Source organism: Sus scrofa, chromosome X (genome assembly GCF_000003025.6).
Source record: "Sus scrofa isolate TJ Tabasco breed Duroc chromosome X, Sscrofa11.1, whole genome shotgun sequence".
NCBI lineage: Eukaryota > Metazoa > Chordata > Mammalia > Artiodactyla > Suidae > Sus > Sus scrofa.
In genome coordinates, this window is record NC_010461.5 from 110,794,497 (window position 1) to 110,821,467 (window position 26,971).

At 49.8% G+C, this 26,971-nt stretch overlaps 2 protein-coding genes and 1 long non-coding RNA gene across 3 annotated transcripts; 2 read left to right on the top strand and 1 right to left on the bottom strand.

The window, feature by feature from the left end:
• On the bottom strand, positions 15,654-16,979 carry LOC100521485 (protein FAM127). The gene has a single exon (XM_003135416.6). It carries the CDS (start codon positions 16,902-16,904, stop codon positions 16,563-16,565), a length of 342 nt encoding a protein of 113 aa, XP_003135464.1. The 5' UTR covers positions 16,905-16,979; the 3' UTR covers positions 15,654-16,562.
• On the top strand, positions 19,416-20,743 carry LOC110257712 (protein FAM127). The gene has a single exon (XM_021079958.1). It carries the CDS (start codon positions 19,481-19,483, stop codon positions 19,820-19,822), a length of 342 nt encoding a protein of 113 aa, XP_020935617.1. The 5' UTR covers positions 19,416-19,480; the 3' UTR covers positions 19,823-20,743.
• Positions 22,828-26,370, top strand: LOC106508243. Its single transcript, XR_001304961.2, has 3 exons — positions 22,828-23,240; positions 23,914-23,998; positions 25,568-26,370. It is a non-coding gene; the product is annotated as an uncharacterized LOC106508243 (long non-coding RNA).

A 26,971-nucleotide genomic window follows, 5' to 3' on the forward strand; every position in this document is an offset into this window, starting at 1 on the left:
TTGAGTCTCAATGAATATGGTGCTTCTCCTTCCCCATTCATGTAAAAGCAGTCCGGAAGTCATGGATGTCCCTCGCCCTTCCCTGGGTGATGTTAGAGGCACTCTCCGCTCTGTTGACTCTTGCCGATAAAATATCGAAGTCAGAATCCTGAGGTGTTCCTGGCATGGAGACCCCGCTGGCAACCCATTCAATCCCAGATGATAGGTCCTCTAAACCAGTTAGGTTTATCCCAAGCATCTTAAGAAATGGCTCTTTACTTTGGCCAAGGTGATGTTGAGAAGTTCATCCAGGAGGCTTCTCTGAAAAGCTTTCCTCATTTCCAAAAATCCATTTGAAAGCACCCAAATTGTCCCAAACTGTTAATCCAACACAGATGGTGAATAATGTCAAAGTTTTATTTATCCCATTATTCAGGGAGCCAGCGGAATGATACAGGTGCTTTTGAAAAATATTTATAGTACCTTCACTGTGTAGGTAGTGGGGGTGGGGAAAAACACAGAAATGATATTGTTGATACATAAACCTGGTTGATGACCTGTAGGAAAATAAAAGTATAAATTTCCCTAATACGCAAAAAAGGTCATCTCTCTTATCTGCAGTTTAACCTCTTACATTTATAGCACTGTAAAAAGCCTGTGTTCCTTTACCAATTGTTATTTAATGAATTCACATATACCCTGCATCAGATGATTCCCAGGTGGGCTTATGGACAATCCTCTGGTGTGATTTTCAAAGGCTATACAAGCTCATGTATTGTCTCATTTCTAAATTTTGGTGATTTTCCAGAACACAAGAAAGAGGAATAAATAACACCAGTGTTTTTTTCACTTTTTCCCCTCTATCTTTGTTTGAACCAGTATGTTTGGGCCTTTCATATGTTGTAGTTCACAAGGCTGCATTGAGATGGAGATACATTACTTGCATTATGTGTCTTTTTTTGTTCCTCCCAATACTGAAACCACCCTTGACTTGCAATATAGCATGTGATAGGTCAAAGTCTTAGAGTCAGGAAAAATTTGAAGTGCTTAATGAAATGGAGTTTTATGATTCACAGGTTCTTAAAATAACTGAAAGCGGGCTCATGATGAGGTTCCGATTCAAGGTGCTGGCAGGAAGGCTTCCTGGACGGGTTGAAGGCTGATCGTGCTAAGCACATGCCCTGTTTGGTTTAAACACAGATTCTGCTCAAGCGGTTTGGGAGCTGCTGGGAAGCAGTTTACTTTCTGCAGTGGATCCAGCGCATTCCCTATGGCCTGCGTCCTCCTGGCTCTCGAGGTAGGCAGGATGGGCTGGGGCGGGCGACTGGGCGTCCTTTGAACAGTGCTGGTCGCCCCCACCTCCCTCAACCAAAATGCCCCTGCATTTTACTCCCTCCTGCCGGAATGGCTCTGTTGGGGATTGTTCTTTGGTCTACATTTGTTGTGTCATGCCAAGTCCTTTTTCGGGATACAAATGTCTAGGGCAGGGTTAATAGTTTGCAAGAGTTAATCAGGACCATTTTTGGAAGATTGAAGAAGAAATGGCATTTGTAAATAGAAAAGGGAGGTTATTTTTCATTACCGTCTCAGCTCTGAACCCTATAATAAAATAGCAGAGACTTGGTGGCTTAAACATCAAAACATTTATTTCTCAGAGTTCTAGAAGCTGGGATGTCCAAATTCAAGGAGCTAGTTCATCAGTGTCTTGTGAGAGCTGGGTTTTTCCTTTATCCTTACACCTTACACGGTCGGGGGCAGGAGGGGGCACTCCTATCTCTTTTTAAAGGGACTCTACTCTCGGGAGTTCCCATCGTGGCGCAATGGTTAACGAATCCAACTGGGAACCATGGGGTTGCAGGTTCGATCCCTGGCCTCGCTCCATGGGTTAAGGATCCAGCGTTGCCGTGAGCTGTGGTGTAGGTCACAGACGTGGCTCGGATCCCGTGTTGCTGTGGCTCTGGCGTAGGCCGGCAGCTACAGTTCCGGTTAGCCCCCTAGCCTGGGAACCTCCACATGCCGCGGGAGTGGCCCTAGAAAAGGCAAAATAAAAAATAAAAAAATAAAAGGACCGTACTCTCATTTTGGCACTCCAACCTCTTGACCTCTTCTAAACCTAATAACCTCCCCAAATGTTCAAACACCATCACATTGGGAATTAGAGCTTCAACATATGGATTTGGGAGGAGGAATACGAAGATTTAGTTCATAGCAATTACTTTGCCATCTCAATCATTACAGTTGTCATTCATACTTTGTTTCCCTAACTTCGTTCTCAGCAATTTATTCTGTCCCCCACCATAAAGCCCCACCTCAGAAGTGACTATCAAAGGAAGGAGAAACATAAATACTGAAACGAGAAGATGTATATAAATATCAGAGGCATGAGAGAGAAAATGCAATCAACCTTGGTGGTGGTTGGGGCCAATGTTGATTTGAACTCTAAAAGTTAAGATAATATCACACCAATTTTGTAACACACGTGTACAAAATGTTCATACAGAAAATACAGACACAGAGGGGACAACGTGGTCCTCGAGTGGTTTCGCGTCCTGAGTTTTCAGGTTCTGGAGCAATCCTGGTAGAGAGAATTTGTGTAATAAGTGGTTTGAAAGCACAACTTTCAAATTGATACAACCATAATTCCCACACAGCTTGTTGATGAACACCTGTCAAAATTTTATTTAATGCATTATTCAGGAAAGCAGCAGAATGACAGAGTTAGTTCAAAAAATCCTTTATAGCTTGTGGGAAAAAGAATTCAGTAATAATTTTGTTAATTTATGTACAACCCTGGCCTATGTCCAGAAGAACATCACTTCTTACTATATTTCTACAAATGAATTCCTTAAGTCTATAATATTTTTTGCAATTTTCAGAAGGCTCACTTTATTGCATTTAAAAGATGTCCTTGGGTGTTCCCATTGTGGGGCAGCAGAAATGGATCTGACTAGTATCAATGAGGATGCAGGTTCGATCCCTGGCCTCGCTCAGTAGGTCAGGGATCCAGCATTGCCTTGAGCTGTGGTGTAGTTCGCAGACGCGGCTCAGATCCAGAATTTCTGTGCCTGTAGTGTAGGTGGGCAGCTATAGCTAGGATTTGACCCTTAGCCTGGGAACTTCCATATGCCTCTGGTGCGCTCCCCCCCACACACAAAAATGTCCTTGAATTAGAGGTGAAAGTCCATGGCATAACAATGTGGCTGACGTTTTTGAGCACTCCCTATGTTCCAGAACCTTACACAAATGTTCTTGTTTGATCTTTAGCACCCTCGTGAAGTAAGTGTTGCTGTGGCTATGGTGTAGGCCGGCCTGGGAACCTCCATATGCCACAGGTTTGGCCCTAAAAAGCAAAACAAAAAGAGAAGTGGTAGAACTGGGACTCACATTGAAGATTCCAGAAGCTCTGTACTCTTAACCAATACGATGCCTGTGCTGCAAGCATTTTTATTTTTATCTTTTGTCTTTTTTTTGAGGGCCACACCCGAGGCATATAGAGGTTCCCAGGCTAGGGGTCTAATCGGAGGTATAGCTGCCGGTCTACACCACAGCCACAGCAATGCCAGATCTGAGCCACGTCTTCGACCTACATCACAGCTCATGGCAACGCCAGATCCTCAACCCACTGAGCGAGGCCAAGGATGGAACCCGAAACCTCATGGTTCCTAGTTGGATTCATTTCCGCTGCACCACGATGGGAACTCCCATTTGTATTTTTCACAGCTCTATTGAGATATATTGGGCACACCATAAAATTCAGCCATTTAAAACGTGGGCGTCCAGGTCTTTTAGTTCATTTACAGAGTTATACAGACTGCTTAACCTCACTAATCATCAGGGAAACGCAAATCAAAACTGCAATGAGATGTCACCTCCCAGCTGTTAGGATGGTTATTATTAAACATAAGAAAAAAAGTGTCGGCGGAGATGGAGAGCTCCTCCTACAACAGCTGTCACGCTCTTGGTGGGAATGTAAAGTTGTGCAGCCACTAGGGAAACCCCTATAGAGGGCCCCCCCCAAATTAAAAACAGAATTACCATGTGATCCAGCGATTCCACCTCAGTGTATTTATCCAAAGAAATTGAAATCAAGATCTCCAAGAAAGACCTGCACTCCCACGTTCACTGTGGTATTATTCACAATAGCCAAAATATGGAAATAATCTAAACCTCCATCAGTGAGTAAATGGTTAAAAAAAAATGTTGTATAGGAGTTCCCGTCGTGGCTCAGTGGCTAATGAATCCGATTAGGAACCATGAGGTTGCAGGTTCGATCCCTGCCCTTGCTCAGTGGGTTAAGGATCTGGCATTGTGGTGAGCTGTGGTGTAGGTCACAGACGCAGCTCAGATCCCACGTTGCTGTGGCTGTAGTGTAGGCCGGCGGCTACAGCTTTGATTCGACCCCTAGCCTGGGAACCTCCATACATACAACGAAATATTCTTCAGCCTTAAAAAAGAAAGAAATGAACTCTAGTTGGCTTGAGCCCAGGTCATTCACTTGGCATCTCCTGGGACTCTCTTGCTCAGTCTTAACTGTCAGTTGTGGCACATTTGCAGCAACCCCCGCCTGGAAAGGACATGGAGGCCAAGGGCCCAAGCCCTTAGGACCAGGTAAGCCACCAGGACTTGCAAGGTGAAAACCCGAAAAGGATGGCATTTTATGCTGGGTAGTAAAGGAGGAAGAGGGTGAGCCACGATTGTGGCGGGGAGACCAATTACAGCAACAGGAGCTCATTACACGAACCTACATCTTCTTTTTTTTTTTTTTTTTTTTTTTTTTTTTTTTGTCTTTTTGCCTTTTCTAGGGCCGCTCTCGAGGCATATGGAGGTTCCCAGGCTAGGGGTCCAATCGGAGCTGCAGCCACCTGCCTACACCACAGCCACAGCAACGCGGGATCCAAGCTGAGTCTGCGACCTACACCACAGCTCACGGCAACACTGGATTCCTACCCACTGAGCAAGGGCAGGGATCAAATCCGCAACCTCATGGTTCCTAGTCGGATTCATTAACCACTGCGCCACGACGGGAACTCCCCTACATCTTCTAAGTGTCCTCTCAGGAAGAGAAGCCACGGAAACCATGAAGAAGATGCTCCCCTAACCTGGATGGAGAAGCAGATCCATGCCACACAAGGGGTGCACAAAGGTACACGTGAAAGTGTGCCACTCAGATCTCCCTTCAGCCAAACCTTCTCTGAGGATAAGACTGAGCAAGCACCCTCCAGAGGCTGCACTTTTGGACCCCATGTCATCTTCACACTGAGGTCATGCTCTCTTTAGGCTGCTGCCAGTCAATGCCTAGCGGAGCAGGGATACCAGAGCTGGACCATTTCTGTCTGACACAGGACTCTACTAACAGCTCATCTTTGCTCGGAGCTCCCCATTTCCCAAAATGAGATTTTTTTGCAGGCATAACCTGCAGACTAAGGCTGTTTCTTTTTTTTTTTTGTCTTTTTTTTTTTTTTTTGTCTTTTTAGGGCTGCACTCATGGCATATGGAGGTTCCCAGGCTAGGGGTCCAACTGGATCTGTAGCTGCCACCAGCCTATGCCACAGCCACAGCAAAGCATGATCCGAGCCATGTCTGCGACCTACACCACAGCTCATGGCAATGCCGGATCCTCAACCCACTGAGCAAAGCCAGGGATCGAACCTGCAACCTCATGGTTCCTAGTCCAATTCATTTCCACTGTGCCACGACGGGAACTCCTAAGGCTGTTTCTTCTCTATCTCCTTTACAGGTGTCAGCCTAGCATCATAGGCTGAAGACTCTCCCCACCTGTCCCTTCTCCTCTTCTTTATCCTCCACAGGCCTTCCCCCCAGTAAACTACTTTTTTTTTCTTTTTACAGCTGCACTTTCAACATATGGAAGTTCCCAGGCTAGGGGTCAAAACAGAGCTGCAGCTGCCAGCCTACACCACAGCCATGACAACACCAGATCTGAGCTACATCTATGCCCTACGCCGATGCTTGCAGCAACACTGGATGCTGAACCCACTGTGCCAGGCCAGGGATGGAACCCACATTCTCACAGAGACAACATTGGGTTTAGCCCACTGAGCCGCAGTGGGAACGCCTCTCCCAGTAAACTGCTTGAATGAATAATTAGCATCGGCTTTTTGGAGGACTGCAAATCACAATTGACAAAAATTATAAATTGGACTTCATATAAACTGTAAAAACCATAATACTTAAAAAGATAACTCTCAGAAGATTGAAAAGCAAGGTATAGACCTAGAAAAAAATGTTTGGAATACACATATCTGACAAAGGACTCTTAGCTAGAATATATAAAGAACCATTATAACTCAGTAATAAGGAGAAAAATGGCAATTAAAAAATGGCCCAGGGATTTGAACAGACTCCTCATAAAAGGAGATATATATATATAAATGGGCAATAAAGACATCACTATTCATCAGGGAACTGAAAATAAAAAATACACTGAGATAAGATTCACACACTGGAATGTCTAAAACTAAAAATAATAAATTAAGGAAGTTCCCTTGTGGCACAGCAGGTTAAAGATCCTGTGTTGCCACAGCAGTGGCACAGGATGCAACTGTGGTGCAGGTTCCATCCCTGGCCCAGGAACTTCCACATGCCATGGGTGTGGGCAAAAAAATAATTAGTTAAAATATGTTAAAATGATGACAATATCAAGTGTTGATGAGAATGTGGAGGAACCGGAACTTTCATGTATTGGTGATGAGAGTGTATAATTGAAAAACTGTTTTTCAGAGTTCCCGATGTGGCGCAGTGGAAACGAACCCGACGAGTATCCATGAGGACTCGGGTTCCATCCCTGGCTCACTCAGTGGGTCAAGGATCCCACGTTGCTGTGAGCTGTGGTGTAGGTGGCAGACTTGGCTCCGATCTGGTGTTGCTGTGGTTGTGGTGTAGGCCAGCAGGTGCAGCTCTGATTTGACCCCTAGCTGAGAACTTTGCACATGCCACAACTTCAGCCCTAAAAAGCAAATTAAAAAAAAAAAGAAAAAGAAAAACTATTTTGGAAAACAGCTTGGCAGTTTCTTATAAAGTTAAATATACAATATACACCAACCAGACAACGTAGAAATTCCACTCCTAGGTATTTGCCCTAGAAATAAGAACATATGCCCACATCAAGACTTGCATACGTATTTTCCTAAAAGCTTTACTCACAATAGCCTCAAAGTAGAAACTACTCACATTTCCATCAAACAGATTAATAAAGAAAACAAATATGGTATATCCATGCATTGGACTACTCCTTGGTAATAAGAAGGAATGAACTACCAAAACACGCTATAATATGGATGAGTATTAAAACATTATGCTATGGTGAGGGAAGTCAGATATCAAATAGTACATACTGGATCATTCCGTTTATATGAAGACCTAGACTAGGAAAAAACTAATTTCCAGTGGTAGATTGCTCGGACTAGGGGTATGACTGGTTGCAAAGTGGCACAAGCCAACATTGGGGAGTGACAAACCCTGTCTCTATCTCGATTCCGGTGGCTCAGACACACATATACGTATGTACATACACATTTACATACCGCGGGGTAAGCCTAAAATTAAGGCCCAGTAATGGTGTGCCGCTTGACTGCTGAGCAAGCCTGGAGGGCCTCCATGGCCCTCTCCGCTCTGCTCCCAAGGTGGGGTGGGGGTGGGGGGGTCCCCCGGCCAAACACCTCTTCCCATCACGGAGACGACACGCAGTTCTTGCTCATCTCCGCGTAGAGGGTTTCCGTCTCCCACCAGCGTGAGGAATGATCCACGCAAGCCCATCACATCCTCCCCCGGGGCAATGCGTGCACCGCACCCTCTTGATGCTGCAGCGCCTGCCTCCCCTAGCCCCTGCTGGCTCCCTGTGTTCCAAGCACACCCCCCACCAGGTGGCGTGCAGTGTGCCCCCTCCGAGGAGGATACGTGATCAATAAACTGTTGTTGATCTTGTCTGCCCAATGTCAGGGGTCATGTTGGTTCAGCCACCCCCATAACCCTAGGGCAGGAATCCCTCCCTCACCGACACGGTGCGTAGCGGGCAATTAAAACCCGCTCATACACACACATATACACATAGCCGCTGCGTATACTTTCCAAGACCTCCGAGTGGATGCCTGAAGCCAGGGGTAGTAGCCGACCCCACACATACCATGCTTTTTCTTATACGTGCAGGCGTCTGGCAAAGTTTAATTTATAAATGAGGCACAGCTGGAGTTCTCTTCGTGGCTCAGTGGTTCGCGAACCCAAATAGGAACCATGAGAATGACGGTTCGATCCCTTGCCTCGCTCAGTGGGTTAAGGATCGGGCGTTACCCTGAGCTGTGGTGTAGGTCGCAGGCGCGGCTGGGAACCCACGTTGCTGTGGTTCTGGTGCAGGCTGGCAGCCATAGCTCCGATTCCACCCCTAGCCTGGGAACCTCCACGTGCTGCAAGTGCGGCCCTAAAAAAATGAATAAATAAATAAATAAATAGGCACAGTTAAGAGATTAACAACAGTAACTAGTAATAAAAAAAAACAGTAATTAGTAATAAAATAGAACAATTATAACAATATACAAGAGTTGGGAGTTCCCGTCATAGCTCAGCAGAAATGAATCTGACTAGTATCCATGAGGCTGCGGGTTCGATTCCTGGCCTCGCTCAGTGGGTCAGTGATCCAGCACTGCCGTGAGCTGTGGTGTAGGCCAGCGCTATACCTCCGATTTGACCCCAAGCGTGGAAATTTCCATATGCTGCCGGTGCGACCCTGAAAAGCAATATGTATATATATATATACATACACACAAGAGTAAAGGTATGTGAATGTGGTCACTCTCTCTTAAAATATCTCATTAGGGAGTTCCCGTCGTGGCCCAGTGGTTAACGAATCCGACTAGGAATCATGAGGTCGCGGGTTCGGTCCCTGCCCTTGCTCAGTGGGTTAACGATCCGGCGTTGCCGTGAGCTGTGGTGTAGGTTGCAGACGCGGCTCGGATCCTGCGTTGCTGTGGCTCTGGCGTAGGCTGGTGGCTGCAGCTCCGATTCAGCCCCTAGCCTGGGAACCTCCATATGCCGCAGGAGCGGCCCAAGAAATAGCAAAAAAAAAAAATAAAAAATAAAAAAATAAATAAAAAAAAATAAAACTTATGAAATGGAAAATGGTATTTTCCATTTAACATTTTCGAACCATGGTTGACTGTGGGTGAGTAACTGAAACCACGGAAAGAGAAACGTTAAGATAAGGTAGGAGTCCTGTATGTATGCATGTATTATTCCAAAGTGCACTGAATAGACACTTAAAATGGGTTTTTGCTGCCTGTAAATTGTAACTCAATCCAGAGTTAATGTTTAAGCCTGTTAAAAAATGAGTTGAATATTCACAATTTAATGAGAGTCATCCTATTGTAATATGGTGCTATATGCCCATTAGATGAACTACTGAAACAGACTTCGTGGCTCAGGAAGAACTTCTGAGTGAAGTGGACAGATCCACTGAGTAGGAACTGGTCTGGTGAAAGTTGTGGGAAAGCAAAGAATACAAAATATTCCAGGCAAAGGGATTGAAAACCTAGAGAGAGCCTGGCCCATGTCAGATCCAAGAGTGGTCCAAATCCTACGCCAGAAACTTGGTCCCGTCCCAGCTCTCTACCTCCCACAACCTCCACATTCCAAAAAATCACCAGTGTCACTTTTTTGTCTTTTTAGGGCCGCACCCTCGGCATATGGAGGTTCCCAGGCTAGGGGTTGAATCAGAGCTGTAGCCACTGGCCTACACCACAGCCACAGCAACACCAAATCCGAGCTGCATCTGCAACCTATGCTGCAGCTTGTGGCAATGCCGGATCCTTAACCCACTGAGTAAGGCCACGGATCAAACCTGCATCCTCATGGATACTATTTGGGTTCTTAACCCGCTGAGCCACAGCGGGAACTTCCTGAATGTCACTTTTCTCGGCACATCCTCTTTGTCTTTAGGCCCTGGATAACTATTACCTGCAAAACAGGCATGATTGGACTTGGCCCATATTCCATCTTCCCGCATGCTATCTTCACATCAGCTTCAGAGTGAATACTAAAACACACATCTAGAAGTTCCCATCGTGGCTCAGCGGTTAACACACCCAACGTGTATCCATGAGGATACGGGTTCAATCCCTGGCCTCACTCTGTGGGTTAAAGATCCAGTGTTGCCATGAGCTGTGATGTAGGTCGCTCATGTGGCTCAGATCGTACGTTGCTGTGGCTGTGGCGTAGGCCGGTGGCTACAGCTCCGATTCGACCCCTAGCCTGGGAACCTCCATGTGCCACGAGTGTGGCCCTAAAAAGACAAATAAAAACCCCCCCCACAAATCTAATCATATCAGTCTTCCATTCTCTAACTTTCCACTGTTCCATGGTGAATACAGAGTAATTGATACAGGCCTTAGCATGACGTAGGAGACTTTCATGATATAGTTTTCTAGCCGTGCCATCTAGACTCCTAAAATGTCCTTTCCTGACTTTTATATACTAACCATTCTCGTATTCTTCTGAGCCTCAGATAGAGGTGGTCCTCTTTGATTGGAACCAAGTCTCAGCTCACCTCCTATTCCCTCTATTGAGATGGCCCTGCCTCATCTAGGGCAGACTTAAATGTTCCTTACCTTATGCTCTCACTATGTTGTATAAAAGCCCCAAGTCATTATCATTCCCTAAAAATAATTTAAATTATTGTTATCATAGCAAGTCCCATTTATGGAGTGCTCAGGCTGTATATTTAATTAAAATCTCATAAGGAACCTATATATATATATATGATCTTATCCACTTTACCTATGGCCTGGGAAGGTTAAGGAATTTGGGTAATGTCATAACAGCTGGTGCAACCAAGCATGGATTCTAGAACTTCTTAAATCCAAATGTGAGATTCCATATTCAATACGTTGCTGCAAAAACATCTGTGTTGCTAGCACTCTCGTATGTCTTTATATTATGTTATACAGAGATTTTGGAATGTACAAGAATTTATTAGGACAATTCTTAGCTCCCCAAATTATCCAGGTCCCATGACCAATATATAGACCTACTAACTAAGGGACACGTCTGATAGGGAGGATGGCAGAGTGAGTGTGCTGACCTATCTAAAAGGTTTTCTGAAGCTCTGTATAAGATTGACCAGAAAAGGGAGTTCCCGTCATGGCGCAGTGGTTAATGAACCCAACTAGGAACCATTAGGTTGCAGGTTGTTCCCTGGCCTCGCTCAGTGGGTGAAGGATCTGGCATTGCTGTGGCTATGGGAGTCTACAGCTCCAATTCGACCCCTACCTGGGAACCTCCATATGTCGCAGGTGCAGCCTTAGAAAAGGCAAAAAGACCAGCAGAAACGAATCTAATATCCGTGAGGATGCAGTTTCAATCCCTGGCCTCACTTAGTGGGTCAGGGATCTGGCATTGCTGCGACCTGCGGTGTAGGTCGCAGACACGGCGTGGATCCCGAGTTGCGGTGGCTGTAGCGTAGGCTGGCAGCTTTAGCTCCAATTTGCCCCCTAGGCTGGGAACTTTCATATGCTGTGGGTGCAGCCCTAAAAAGCAACCAAAAAAAAAAGAGTGACTAGACAATAAAGTTCGTACATGCTTACATGATCAAGGGGCCAATCCAGAGGTTAAGGGCCGACTGCACTGAGATTAATTTTCTTTCTCCCTATCTCTCTCTCTCTCCTCCCACAGACCTCCTGCACTGAGAGGAGCAGAGGTCCTCTTCCTATTTAAAGGGAGGTGAGGGAGTTCCCTTGGGGCTCAGTGGATTAAGGACCGGCATGGCTGCAGGTAGCACAGGTTCCATACCTGGCCCAGGAACTTCTGCATGCTGTGGGCATGGCCAAAAAAAAAATAAAATAAAGGGAGGGGAGTCTCCTCACATCTACCCATGTCAGAGTGAAGTGACATACAGTTTCTAGAAAAAGAAGCCACATGGACAGAACAGACCAGAGAGGTTTTCTCTTGAGACACAGGAACACTGGGCCTGTATTGGTTGAATTGCAACCCCCTAAAATCATGTTGGAGTCCTAACCAGCAGGGACCTTATTTGGAGATAAGGTCTTTTCAAGGGTAATCAAGTTATAATTGAGTTGAAAGAGTGCTGTCCTAAAAGCCCACCTTTTATCTGACTCTACTGGGATTTTTAACTTTTCCCTGATACATAAAGGCTGTTTTCAGCACTGGTGATTTAAGAGCTTAGCATGAGGAGCAGCAGTGAGGAGTAACGTTTTTACCTTTTCTGCCCATTTGAGAGCTCTGGTTTTACTGTCCTGCAGGTCATCGAGCAGGTTTGAACCTGGTTCACAACCTCAGTTGGGAATTCTTGCTGCACTTCTCACACCATCGAGGCTCTATAAATGGAAATGCTTTTCGGAAGCACGTCTGTCATTCTGCTGATCACTTGACTCTAATCCAGAAAGACCGAATCCTCATAAAAAGGGCAAGTTTGGGCACAGAGATAGACATGCCTCAAGGGACGATAATGCAAAGAGCCATGGGGAGAAGACAGCCAACTACAGGCCAAGGGCAGAGGTCTGAACAGAGCCTCCACTCCCAGCCTCAGAAGGGACCAACCTTGGAGACCTTGACCTTTAAATTCTAGCCTCCAGAGCTGTGAGACAACTGCTGCTGTTTCTTTGGGCAGCCCAGGCAAATGAATACAGAACCATACTTCTAATTTTTCTCTGCAGAATAAAGAAATGTCTAAGGGTCGTAAATCTACTTGAATTTTGAAAATGCCTGAACAAAATCCCTCTGTAACTTAGCAAATATCTGCCAATAGGCGCCCATGTTGTTAGGTAAATTCCCTCCCAGACGACAAACAAGCGCTACAATCCCAGGCCGCAATTCCTGCCTGACCGCAGGTGTCTCGCCCTCCAAGAACGTGAACCATGTGGGCTGAAAAAACCCTTCACAGCCCATGCGGCTGCCTTAGTGCCCTTCTCTCCCAGCACATGGTGTGTTTCCAGGAAGGAATAAGGAAGGTGGGTTCTTTTTTATTTGTTTGGAACAGTAAACAGTTTTAATTCCAAATTTGTGTTTCTGAGGGTGGGCTCTCTCAAATAACATCCTCAGAAGTCCCTCCAGCTTGCTGCAGGAGGCCGTGGTCGGCCCTAATTTCCATAGATTGGGCCCTGCACTGGGAATCATTTCTCATGAAAAATGGTTTAAAGTTAGCTTCTTTTACTGCCTGGCAGCTCATATATTTTCATTCCTTTTCCCAGTCTACTTCCCAAGTGTGTTTTCCTATTTAGACTAGAGTAGGAAATGAGAGAGAGGAAACAGAATGACAACTGAAAGGTGTGAGACTGCAAAGCAACGAAAAATGAACATCCCTTCTCTTGTTACAAAAGCCACTCCTTCATTCCCTCTACGGAATCTTGCTAAGGAATCTTGCTAAGATGTTACGATTAATTCTTGCAGAATATTGCCTCTCCCCTAGACATGTGTATCCCGAAAAAGGGCTTGGCAAGACACGACTGCCACAGGCCGAAGAACAATCCCCAACAGAGCCATTCCGGCAAGACGAAGAATGAAGGGGCATTTTGTGGGGTTTTGTTTTGTTTTGGTCTTTTTGTCTTTTTGCCTTTTCTGGGGCCGCACCCGAGGCATATGGAGGTTCCCAGGCTAGGGGTCGAATCGGAGCTGCAGCCACCGGCCTCCGCCAGAGCCACAGCAACGCGGGATCCGAGCCGCGTCTGCGACCAACTCCACAGCTCACGGCCACGCCGGATCCTTAAGCCCCTGAGCAAGGCCAGGGACCGAACCCGCAACCTCATGGTTCCTAGTCGGATTCGTTAACCACTGAGCCACGGCGGGAACTCCTGAAGGGGCATTTGGACTACTGTTTGTATTTTGTTTTTTTCAATGGCCCCACCTTCGGCATATGGAAGGCCCCTGGCTAGGGATCAAATCGGAGCTGCAACTGCTGGCCGACACCACAGCTTGCTGCGACGCTGGATCCTTAACCCTGAGCGAGGCCAGGGGTTGAACCCACATCCTCGTGGATACCAGTCGGGTTCTTAACCCACTGAGACACAGCAAGAACTCCGGGGGCATTTTGGTTGAGGGAGGTGGGGGCGACCAGCACTGTTCAAAGGACGCCCAGTCGCCCGCCCCAGCCCATCCTGCCTACCTCGAGAGCCAGGAGGACGCAGGCCATGGGAATGCGCTGGATCCACTGCAGAAAGTAAACTGCTTCCCAGCAGCTCCCAAACCGCTTGAGCAGACAGAATCTATGTTTAAACCAAACAGGGCATGTGCTTAGCACGATCAGCCTTCAACCCATCCAGGAAGCCTTCCTGCTGGCACCTTGAATCGGAACCTCAATCATGAGCGGCTTTCCATTGTTTGCGGGTTCCTGCGAAACCTAGCAACCCCACATTTTGAAAAGTAGCTCAAGGGGTTCCCGTTGTGGCTCAGTGCTAACGAATCCAACTAGTACCCATGAGGACGCAGGTTTGATCCCTGGCCCCGATCAGTGAGTTAAGGATCCGGGGTTGCCCTGAGCTGCGGTGTAGCTCGCAGTCGTGGCTCCGATCCCAAGTTGCTGTGCCTGGGGCATCTAGGCCGGCACCTGTAGCTCTGATTTGACCCCTGGCCTGGGAACTTCCACAGGCCCCAGCTGCGGCAGCCCTAAGAAGCAAAGCAAATAAAACGAAATAAAACACACCCTCTGACTTCAAGAAGCCTTGACCCATTACCAGCTCAGAGCAAGTTAACAATGTTTCCACTATTTCTGATAATAAAAGATGACTGATGCAAAACGAGGAGAATGTACCTCCAGCCCCACATACAGCCCTACGAACCAGGGCACGTGGATGGCAAAAATTACCTGTTCAGATGAAGAGGGTCAATACAGTGAAAAACCACTGCTGTCACGGACTCGTCTTGGCCCCGTTCTGGAAAAATCGCTCAAATTAGCAACGAGGCAGACTCGATGGAGCATTGTCCTATAAGCCCGTCTTTATCTGACCTGACTGGAAGGTTTAACTTTTCCCAGCCACAGTTGAAGCCGTGGAGGCTTTTGGCAGCCCTGGGGATTCAACAGGATGGTGTGAAGAGACACAGTAGGGAGTAACATTTTTTGCTTTTCTGCCCGTTGGAGCAAGTTGTCATTTTACTGTCCTGCAGGCCATCAACCGGGTCTTTACCTAGATTGACAAGAGCAGTTCTGCACTCCCTTCTCCTCCACTTCACAACCAAGCCTCCATAGAGGCATTTTTCTGAACCACCTGTCATTCCGCTGCTTCCCTGAATAATGGATTAAATAAAACCCTGACAGGTGTTCCCCAACAAACGTGTGGGATGCCTGATTTGTAAAAATTAGGTATTGTGCTCTCAGGCAGCGTTTTGGAAATGAGGGGATCTTTCCCCAAAGCCCCTAGCTGCCCTCTCCTTGCACCGCCTTGGCCAAAACCAGATCAAGAGCCTTTTCCCAAGGGGGCACGGAACTGACCGCTGTGCAAGAGTCAGCACCCCGCAGTGAATGACGCCCCCGCGCACGCGCGCGCACGGGGGGGTCTCCATCCCCGGGACCACCACGAGTCCAGGGCTTCTGCCTGGTGATGCAAGACTCAGCAGGAGCCACAGAAGGGCGGGGGCGGGACACACCTTCTGAGCAAGCCACGGGCTCCACTTACTGGACCAGGGAGGGAGAGGTGCCCTAGTCACTGAGACTCACTTCCTTTTTGAACAGCGTCTGACATTTATTGAAAATCAGGAAAAGACGTTTGTCCAGGTAGTGTAGAAGAGCTGGGCAGAGTGCTGGGGTTACTGTGTTGGACAAAAGGCACACGTCAGAGAGACAGCTGCACATTCAGAAGAGAACTGGATTCTGGGCGAAACTAACAGGTCCACAGGAGACAATGAGTGACTCGACGTGGCTGCCAGGCACCCCCGGGACCTGGCAGCCTCCTGGCAGGAGCAGGAGCAGGAGCAGGAGCAGGAGCGGGAGCAGGAGATGTCTCTGGGAGTAGGGAGGGAGTGGGCCCCGCTGACGGTGAAAGGCTGGCCGGCCCCTCCGCGGCGGTGGAGAGCTGTTGCAATCATCGTCTCGGGGGGCAGTGAGCGGCTCAGGCACCCCACCCCCCGGGGGGGTGGTGGTGAGTCCAGATCCCCGAAGGCTGCAGGGCGTCGGCGGGAGCGATGCGGTGGACGGTGGGGGCACGGCAGCGGCAGCGCAGGTCTCTGGGCACCCGGATGCCGGCCTGGGAGTCCGGCCAGGCGCCGGCGGTCGGCGGGCGCCGGGCTGCAGGTGGTCCGTCCCGCGTGTAACAGGAGCCCGGCTTGCAGCTGGAGCGCAGGACCGGGTCCAAGTGTGCACGGGAGGGGCCGGGCCGGCCCGAGAGGGCGGCGGCCGGTCCGCACCAGGCCTGGAGGCGGCGGAGGCGGCGGGAACCTGGAGCGCTATTCCTGGAACAAAGGCAAGCACGACGCGGGAGGGGACACGAGCGCGCGGGGAGAGCGCGGCCACCCGAAGGTGAGGGACGGGGGAGGCGCGGCGGGAGGGCGCCCGCGGCGGTCTGCGCGGCTGGGCGACGGGCAGAGCGGACCCTCCCGCGGGCACCCGCCCCCGGGCCCGAGGGGCTCCCGGCCTAGAAGTCCTCGTCCTCCACCCATCCAAAGACCCGCTTCATCTCGGCCAGGAAGCCCCGGTAATCGTTGAGGAGGGGGCTCTGCTTCCTGATGTAGGGGATCACCCACTGCAGGGCCGGCCCGGTGAGGCGGGTGATGAGGAACGTCACCTTCAGGCTGTCGTTGGAGAACAGGGTCTCGTCCACGAGCATGTAGGCGCCCGTCTGCACGATAAACTCCGGGAGCCGGTCGGTGTCGCCGTCAAACGTCTCGGGGAAGGGGATCGGGTTCCTCCACCGACGCGTCTGGGGCCGGATGGGTAAGGCCAGGAGGGCCTTGATCAGCTGCACCCGGCCGTCCATCGCGCCTCGCTCGCCTGGCTGGGCTGCAGGGGCCTCTCGGCGAGGTGGGCGAGGAGGCGGGGCGGGAAGTGCGTGTGCGGGGAGGCGGGGCGGGCCCGCCGGGGCGGGCGGGGCCGTGGGCGGTGCTCGGCGCCGGCGGGCCCCGCCCACAGTGCCTGGCGTCACGTAGTGCGCAGGCGCAAGATGGAGCCCGCGTAGGGCGGGCGGGGAGGGGTGTGGAGAGGCGCGTGGGGGCGGAGTTAGCGCTCGCTCGAGGAGGCGGGGTCAGAAACAGAGGGGCGGGGCTTAATATATGTATGTATATACAAATAAAGCACACAGAAAAGTTGGTGAACATTATTAATAATTAGGGATTGCAAACTAAAACCACAATGAGTTACCACTTCACTCCTATTAGCTTGGATAAGTAACAACAAAACCAAACGGGACAATACTAAGTGCCATTGAGTTTGAAGAACAAATTTATAACTCATACATTGCTGGTGGGAATACAGAATAGTAGAGCCACTTTGGAAAATACTTCTGGCATGTTTTAGGTTTCTTCCATGCAACTTTGCAGATACAATACCTCCTCTCTTGTGATAATCATTATTCTGAATTCTATAAACAGTTGTGCCTATTCTTGAAATTGATATGAAAAGAAATCATATGAAAAGATACATGTACAATGTTTATTGCTGCACTATATACAATAGCCAAGACATGGAAGCAACTTTAATGTTCATCAACAGCAGAGTGGATAAAGAAGAAGTGGTACATATACACAATGGAATATTACTCAGCCATAAAAAGGTATGAAATAATGGCATTTGTAGCAACATGAATGGACCTAGAAACTATCATGCTATGAGAGGTTAGACAGTGAGACACAAACATCATATGCTCTCACTTATATGTGGAATCTAAAAAAAGGATACGATTAACTTATTTGCAGAGCAGAAACACTCATAGACGGAAAAACTTATGGTTACCAAAGGAGACAGGTTGGTGGGTGAGGGATGTACTGGGTATTGGGATGGAAACGTTCTAAAATTAGGTTGTGATGATGGCTGTACAAGTATAAATGTAACAAAATTCATTGAATTAAAAAATAACTAGCTCAAAAAACAGAAGATAAAAAAAAATACCACAAAAAGTGATTCATATAGGTCTCTTTTATTTTGTTGCTAATCATCAGGGAAATGTAAATCAATACCACAGTGAGACAGCACCTCAAACTTGTAGGAACATTTATCATCAGAAATAACACACAAAACAAGAGTTCCCGTCGTGGCGCAGTGGTTGACGAATCCGACTAGCAACCAGGAGGTTGCGGGTTCGGTCCCTGCCCTTGCTCAGTGGGTTAACGATCCGGTGTTGCCATGAGCTGTGGTGTAGGTTGCAGACGCGGCTTGGATCCTGCGTTGCTATGGCTCGGGCGTAGGCTAGTGGCTACAGCTCTGATTCGACCACTAGCCTGGGAACCTCCATGTGCCGCGGGAGCGGACCAAGAAATAGCAGAAAGACAAAAAAAAGAATGAAATAACACACAAAACAAATGTTATCAAGGATGTACAAATATGGAACGCTTGTGCATAGTTGGAGGGAATGTAAATTGGTACAGCCAACTGTGGAAAAGAATATGGCGGGTTCTCAAACTATGATTAGAACTACCGTAAGTGCCAGCAATTCGAATCCTAGGTACATTTCTCAGAAAACACTAAAACTAATTCAAAAAATACATGCAGTGGAATTCCCGTCATGGCTCAATGGTTACAGAATCCGACTAGGAACCATGAGGTTGCAGGTTCCATCCCTGGCCTCGCTCAGTGGGTTAAGGATCTGATGTTGCCATGACCTGCGTAGGTCGCAGACACAGCTTGGATCCGTTTTGCTGTGGCTCTGGCACAGGCCGGTGGCTGCAACTCCGATTTGACCCCTAGCTGGGGAACCTTCATGTGCCCCGGTGCGGCCCTAAAAGCAAAAAAATATATGTATATAGCACAACATAAGAAAAAGACCCAATATTTTATAATAACTACAAATGGTATAACATTTAAAAATTATGACTCACTATACTAGACACCCGTAAATAACACAATATTATACGTGAATACACTTCATTTGAAAGTAAAATATAATAGAAATAATATGATATTAATTATAAAAAAGATTAGGTGCCTTAGGCTCTGACCCTGGTCCCTGACTCTCTACCTGGGCCCTTACACAGAACTCCTTGGCCGCGCCCCTCCAGTTCAGTCTACTTCACCCTCCAGAGGCCAAAAACCTAGACCAGGCCTTAGGAAAGTTCAGCCGCGCCCCTCTGTTTCTGACCCCGCCTCCTCGAGCGAGCGCTAACACCGCCCCCACGCGCCTCTCCACACCCCTCCCCGCCCGCCCTACGCGGGCTCCATCTTGCGCCTGCGCACTACGTGACGCCAGGCACTGTGGGCGGGGCCCGCCGGCGCCGAGCACCGCCCACGGCCCCGCCCGCCCCGGCGGGCCCGCCCCGCCTCCCCGCACACGCACTTCCCGCCCCGCCTCCTCGCCCACCTCGCCGAGAGGGCCCTGCAGCCCAGCCAGGCGAGCGAGGCGCGATGGACGGCCGGGTGCAGCTGATCAAGGCCCTCCTGGCCTTACCCATCCGGCCCCAGACGCGTCGGTGGAGGAACCCGATCCCCTTCCCCGAGACGTTTGACGGCGACACCGACCGGCTCCCGGAGTTTATCGTGCAGACGGGCGCCTACATGCTCGTGGACGAGACCCTGTTCTCCAACGACAGCCTGAAGGTGACGTTCCTCATCACCCGCCTCACCGGGCCGGCCCTGCAGTGGGTGATCCCCTACATCAGGAAGCAGAGCCCCCTCCTCAACGATTACCGGGGCTTCCTGGCCGAGATGAAGCGGGTCTTTGGATGGGTGGAGGACGAGGACTTCTAGGCCGGGAGCCCCTCGGGCCCGGGGGCGGGTGCCCGCGGGAGGGTCCGCTCTGCCCGTCGCCCAGCCGCGCAGACCGCCGCGGGCGCCCTCCCGCCGCGCCTCCCGCGTCCCTCACCTTCGGGTGGCCGCGCTCTCCCCGCGCGCTCGTGTCCCCTCCCGCGTCGTGCTTGCCTTTGTTCCAGGAATAGCGCTCCAGGTTCCCGCCGCCTCCGCCGCCTCCAGGCCTGGTTCGGACCGGCCGCCGCCCTCTCGGGCCGGCCCGGCCCCTCCCGTGCACCCTTGGACCCGGTCCTGCGCTCCAGCTGCAAGCCGGGCTCCTGTTACACGCGGGACGGACCACCTGCAGCCCGGCGCCCGCCGACCGCCGGCGCCTGGCCGGACTCCCAGGCCGGCATCCGGGTGCCCAGAGACCTGCGCTGCCGCTGCCGTGCCCCCACCGTCCACCGCATCGCTCCCGCCGACGCCCTGCAGCCTTCGGGGATCTGGACTCACCACCACCCCCCGGGGGGGTGGGGTGCCTGAGCCGCTCACTGCCCCCCGAGACGATGATTGCAACAGCTCTCCACCGCCGCGGAGGGGCCGGCCAGCCTTTCACCGTCAGCGGGGCCCACTCCCTCCCTACTCCCAGAGACATCTCCTGCTCCCGCTCCCGCTCCTGCTCCCGCTCCTGCTCCTGCTCCTGCTCCTGCCAGGAGGCTGCCAGGTCCCGGGGGTGCCTGGCAGCCACGTCGAGTCACTCATTGTCTCCTGTGGACCTGTTAGTTTCGCCCAGAATCCAGTTCTCTTCTGAATGTGCAGCTGTCTCTCTGACGTGTGCCTTTTGTCCAACACAGTAACCCCAGCACTCTGCCCAGCTCTTCTACACTACCTGGACAAACGTCTTTTCCTGATTTTCAATAAATGTCAGACGCTGTTCAAAAAGGAAGTGAGTCTCAGTGACTAGGGCACCTCTCCCTCCCTGGTCCAGTAAGTGGGGCCCGTGGCTTGCTCAGAAGGTGTGTCCCGCCCCCGCCCTTCTGTGGCTCCTGCTGAGTCTTGCATCACCAGGCAGAAGCCCTGGACTCGTGGTGGTCCCGGGGATGGAGACCCCCCCCGTGCGCGCGCGTGCGCGGGGGCGTCATTCACTGCGGGGTGCTGACTCTTGCACAGCGGTCAGTTCCGTGCCCCCTTGGGAAAAGGCTCTTGATCTGGTTTTGGCCAAGGCGGTGCAAGGAGAGGGCAGCTAGGGGCTTTGGGGAAAGATCCCCTCATTTCCAAAACGCTGCCTGAGAGCACAATACCTAATTTTTACAAATCAGGCATCCCACACGTTTGTTGGGGAACACCTGTCAGGGTTTTATTTAATCCATTATTCAGGGAAGCAGCGGAATGACAGGTGGTTCAGAAAAATGCCTCTATGGAGGCTTGGTTGTGAAGTGGAGGAGAAGGGAGTGCAGAACTGCTCTTGTCAATCTAGGTAAAGACCCGGTTGATGGCCTGCAGGACAGTAAAATGACAACTTGCTCCAACGGGCAGAAAAGCAAAAAATGTTACTCCCTACTGTGTCTCTTCACACCATCCTGTTGAATCCCCAGGGCTGCCAAAAGCCTCCACGGCTTCAACTGTGGCTGGGAAAAGTTAAACCTTCCAGTCAGGTCAGATAAAGACGGGCTTATAGGACAATGCTCCATCGAGTCTGCCTCGTTGCTAATTTGAGCGATTTTTCCAGAACGGGGCCAAGACGAGTCCGTGACAGCAGTGGTTTTTCACTGTATTGACCCTCTTCATCTGAACAGGTAATTTTTGCCATCCACGTGCCCTGGTTCGTAGGGCTGTATGTGGGGCTGGAGGTACATTCTCCTCGTTTTGCATCAGTCATCTTTTATTATCAGAAATAGTGGAAACATTGTTAACTTGCTCTGAGCTGGTAATGGGTCAAGGCTTCTTGAAGTCAGAGGGTGTGTTTTATTTCGTTTTATTTGCTTTGCTTCTTAGGGCTGCCGCAGCTGGGGCCTGTGGAAGTTCCCAGGCCAGGGGTCAAATCAGAGCTACAGGTGCCGGCCTAGATGCCCCAGGCACAGCAACTTGGGATCGGAGCCACGACTGCGAGCTACACCGCAGCTCAGGGCAACCCCGGATCCTTAACTCACTGATCGGGGCCAGGGATCAAACCTGCGTCCTCATGGGTACTAGTTGGATTCGTTAGCACTGAGCCACAACGGGAACCCCTTGAGCTACTTTTCAAAATGTGGGGTTGCTAGGTTTCGCAGGAACCCGCAAACAATGGAAAGCCGCTCATGATTGAGGTTCCGATTCAAGGTGCCAGCAGGAAGGCTTCCTGGATGGGTTGAAGGCTGATCGTGCTAAGCACATGCCCTGTTTGGTTTAAACATAGATTCTGTCTGCTCAAGCGGTTTGGGAGCTGCTGGGAAGCAGTTTACTTTCTGCAGTGGATCCAGCGCATTCCCCATGGCCTGCGTCCTCCTGGCTCTCGAGGTAGGCAGGATGGGCTGGGGCGGGCGACTGGGCGTCCTTTGAACAGTGCTGGTCGCCCCCACCTCCCTCAACCAAAATGCCCCCGGAGTTCTTGCTGTGTCTCAGTGGGTTAAGAACCCGACTGGTATCCACGAGGATGTGGGTTCAACCCCTGGCCTCGCTCAGGGTTAAAGAATCCAGCGTCGCAGCAAGCTGTGGTGTCGGCCAGCAGTTGCAGCTCCGATTTGATCCCTAGCCAGGGGCCTTCCATATGCCGAAGGTGGGGCCATTGAAAAAAAACAAAATACAAACAGTAGTCCAAGATGCCCCTTCAGGAGTTCCCGCCGTGGCTCAGTGGTTAACGAATCCGACTAGGAACCATGAGGTTGCGGGTTCGGTCCCTGGCCTTGCTCAGGGGCTTAAGGATCCGGCGTGGCCGTGAGCTGTGGAGTTGGTCGCAGACGCGGCTCGGATCCCGCGTTGCTGTGGCTCTGGCGGAGGCCGGTGGCTGCAGCTCCGATTCGACCCCTAGCCTGGGAACCTCCATATGCCTCGGGTGCGGCCCCAGAAAAGGCAAAAAGACAAAAAGACCAAAACAAAACAAAACCCCACAAAATGCCCCTTCATTCTTCGTCTTGCCGGAATGGCTCTGTTGGGGATTGTTCTTCGGCCTGTGGCAGTCGTGTCTTGCCAAGCCCTTTTTCGGGATACACATGTCTAGGGGAGAGGCAATATTCTGCAAGAATTAATCGTAACATCTTAGCAAGATTCCTTAGCAAGATTCCGTAGAGGGAATGAAGGAGTGGCTTTTGTAACAAGAGAAGGGATGTTCATTTTTCGTTGCTTTGCAATCTCACACCTTGCAGTTGCATTCTTTGTTTCCCCCACCTTGTTTGAGCAGTCTAATCAGTACCCATCCAAGAAGCCTCACTTCAGGAGAGAGAAATATTATGCACAGTAAAAGGTAAGATGGATGAACACATGTGAGATGAGTGCAAAATGCAATCACTACTTGTGTGTGGGTGCTCAGTGCCCATAATTAGTTGAAACCCATAATTATGATAACATACAGAAATTTTGTGGAGTTCCCCTTGTGGCCCAGCGGAAACGAATCCAACTAGGAACCAGAAGATTGCAGGTTCGAACCCTCACCTCAGTCAGTGGGTTAAGGATCCATCGTTGCTGTGAGCTGTGGTATTGGTTGCAGATGAGGCTCAGATCCCGCGTTGCTGTGGCTATGGTGTAGGCCGGCAGCTGTAGCTCCAGTTCTGCCCCTAGCCTGGGAACCTCCATATGCCGCAGGTGTGGCCCTTAAAAAAAAAAATTGGTGACACTGAAATATATGAAAATTTAATTTGGGAACAAATTGGCCTTTGGATGATTCAACATCCCAGGGGACACTTGGATCTCGGGGGAATCCTTGTAGATTGCACTGGTGAAATATTTCACTCTTCTCTCGACCCCAGTAGCCTAAGTGTGCCCCTATACAGATAGGCAGCCTGAGGGTAGAGATGGAGTAGGCAAGGGAATTCCAAACCGACCCTGTGGGAGGGTCCCTGATCTGTCTACCAGAAACTTGGTGGGTGCGAAAGGGCAGGCTGAGAGAGGGTGTACCAGAAATCCCTTGTGCATCACAGCTTCCTCCAGCAGCCTTTGCAAGGATCTCACACCCAATTGCTTCTGAAGATGCTGAGACACCGATTCGGCTTCCATCATGGTACCGTAAGTACTTCAATTCTGCATCAAGCAGTTCTGAGCAGCAATGAGTCTAAAATGAGAAGTAGCACATCTAATGGGACCAGGGATGGAAAGAAAGGACAAAGACGGGTCAAAACACACACTCAGTAAAAAAAAAAAAAAAATAAAAAATAAATACAATGAAAAAGTAAAAGGAAAGCGTATCATGATGTCACACTATTTAGTAGCCTGGGAAATGGTCATGCCCGAACATTAAGGAAAAACTGCATTCTAGCAGTTGAGGGCAATCAAGACCCCCACTGCCTTCCCACCAAGCATCTAATCACAGACCCCCTACTGAAAGCACTGGACTTTGTGTTTGGTGCGAAGGAAATTCCTGACGTCATGGTGAGGGAGGTTTTGGCCCAGAGAAGACGGCCTGGCTGCATTCGGCGGCTGCTGGCCGGGACCGGAGCTCCCTGTCTGCCCCGAACGGGCTCCGTTTGGTCCTCTTGGCGGTCGCACCACCGTCCCCCACTCATGCCCAGGGCTCTTCGCGCCCACGCTCGCCCTGGCCCTTGATCGACGGTCACTCAGGGCCTGCTGGCCCGGACTCCCGCCTCGGCGGGTCCCCTCTTCTCCAGCCCCGACTCCAGGCGCCCGCCCTCGTCGGCCTCCTGATGGCAGAGGCCCTGCCGCGAGGGCCCGGCCGCTCCCAGAACCCATTTTCCGCTCCCTGCTGTCGCTGCTCCTCCGCGTATTATGGCAGCTGAGAGCGTGGTGCCACCCGATCAGAGGGCGAGCATTTAGAATTTCAGAACTTGTTGGAGCTACAGGCACTGTAAGCCTGAATCTGGGTCTTGAGCTAAAGACTACAGCTGTACCTGTTTTGCAACCTGCATCATGTCTGAGTGACATATTGACTCAAGCTAGAAGCAAACACATTCTTTGCCGGGTCCTGACGGCAGAGTCCTAAAACGAAAGTGTGGATCAAAATCTGTGACATGCTATTTTGACCAGTCACAATCTCACTCCAGAAAAGTTTTTCAGGTTACACTCTCACTATGGTGTGAGGGAATGTCTCTTTGCTCCTGTCATTAAATTTTCAATTTTTTTTTTGTCTTTTTGCCATTTCTTAGGCCGCTCCCACGGCATATGGAGGTTCCCAGGCTAGGGGTCAAATCCGAGCTGTAGCCGCCGGCCTACACCAGAGCCACAGCAATGCGGGATCCAAGCTGAGTCTGCCACCTGCACCACAGCTCACGACAACGCCGGATCCTTAACCCACTGAGCGAGGCCAGGGATGCAACCCGCCACCTCATGGTTCCTAGTTGGATTCATTTCCACTGAGCCACGACGGGAACTCCTGTCCTTCCACTTTTGCACCCCGTTCTCACCCCCAAGTAATGAGGTGGATGAAGGCAGGTAACATCTGAAAATATGAAAATAATATAGCTAGGATTTTTTAAAAAAACATTTTTAGATCTCTGTAAGAAGCAATATTTAACTTGTAATGTGAAAGCCTCTCAATCAGCTTTCAGATATTGGATGTTAAATAACATCCTAGGGACGAAGTCAGTGGCGAAGTTGAATTTAGACCTTTTCAAATTCCAGGGAGGCCTGCAGGGATGAGCGGTTCTCATCTTCCCGGAAGAAAAAAAAGAAGTATGTTCAAGGGATGAGTTAGCCACGTTGCCAGGCAGAAGAGGGGATGAAAAGGAAAGAATGCCTGCCATGAGATGTTGAGAGAAAATAAGAGGATCAAACATCAAAAAACTTCCGAGGCAACTACCGCAAATGTGGAGCCCACGGTCACACGCGTCAAGAAATCTTAAGCAGGGGATTTAGTTTAAAGTGGGTCTGGACTGATTGTTTAGAGAATATAGAGTTAAAGAATATGAACATCCAAACTGACTTTCAACTTGGAGAATTGACTACAACCTTCCCAAAGTCTCCACTACTGCCGTTGTTACCTTCCTGGAATCTCACAGAGACAGCCTGTCTTGGAAGCCAAAGTTGGGTAACAGCATCCTTCTCAGCTCTTTTCTCTGCTGTCATTACTTGAATGGCAATATGACCCTGGCTGGATCCAGAGTCCGTCTCTCCTCAACCACCCAGTTATCGCCCAAGAGTTCGGTGGATATTCTGGCTGAATGTCCAGTTTTAGCAGCTCCCTAGATAGCCGAGTGCATTGAGTAGGACCCTCCTGGGCAATCCTGGCATCTCAGACCGCCAGGGGTCATTTCGGCCCATTTTTTGATGAATCTATATCCACACAATTTACATAATGAATGCCCATCAGGATGAGGAGCAAAGACCTTGCTGTTTAAGGTAGCTGTAACATCAGGGCCAGCCCTGTCCACTCTGCCTAAAATAAAACATGTTAATATCTAGGAGTTCCCGTCGTGGCGCAGTGGTTAACGAATCCGACTAGAAACCATGAGGTTGCGGGTTCGATCCCTGCCCTTGCTCAGTGGGTTAACGATCCGGCGTTGCCGTGAGCTGTGGTGTAGGTTGCAGACGCGGCTCGGATCCAGCGTTGCTGTGGCTCTGGCGTAGGCCGGTGGCTACAGCTCCGATTCGACCCCTAGCCTGGGAACCTCCATATGCCGCGGGAGTGGCCCAAGAAATAGCAACAACAACAACAACAACAACAAAAGACAAAAGACAAAAAAAAAAAGGACAAAAAGACAAAAAAATAAAAATAAAAATAAATAAAACATGTTAATATCTAATATTAAAAGTGATGAAGACCTATGTGTATTGGGATCCTAATATGTACAAAAAATGTTAGATGTACCACGTGCCCATAACTTTATCTCATCATCACTCCTAGGATGAGGCCCATATATCTTCCCATTTCTTCAGAATAGCACACATAGACAGAGAAACGGGTATTTGCAAACAAAAGGATATATTCCAGGTATCTTTTTTCCTTTTTGTGTCTTTTTAGGGCCGCACCCTCATGTGGAGGTTCGAAGGCTAGGGGTCAAATGGGAGCTATAGCTGCCGGCCTAC

Bases quoted from the DNA above. Each gene is read 5' to 3' on its own strand.
- LOC110257712 (XM_021079958.1), top strand. From the start codon at position 19,481: ATGGACGGCCGGGTGCAGCTGATCAAGGCCCTCCTGGCCTTACCCATC.
- LOC100521485 (XM_003135416.6), bottom strand. From the start codon at position 16,904: ATGGACGGCCGGGTGCAGCTGATCAAGGCCCTCCTGGCCTTACCCATC.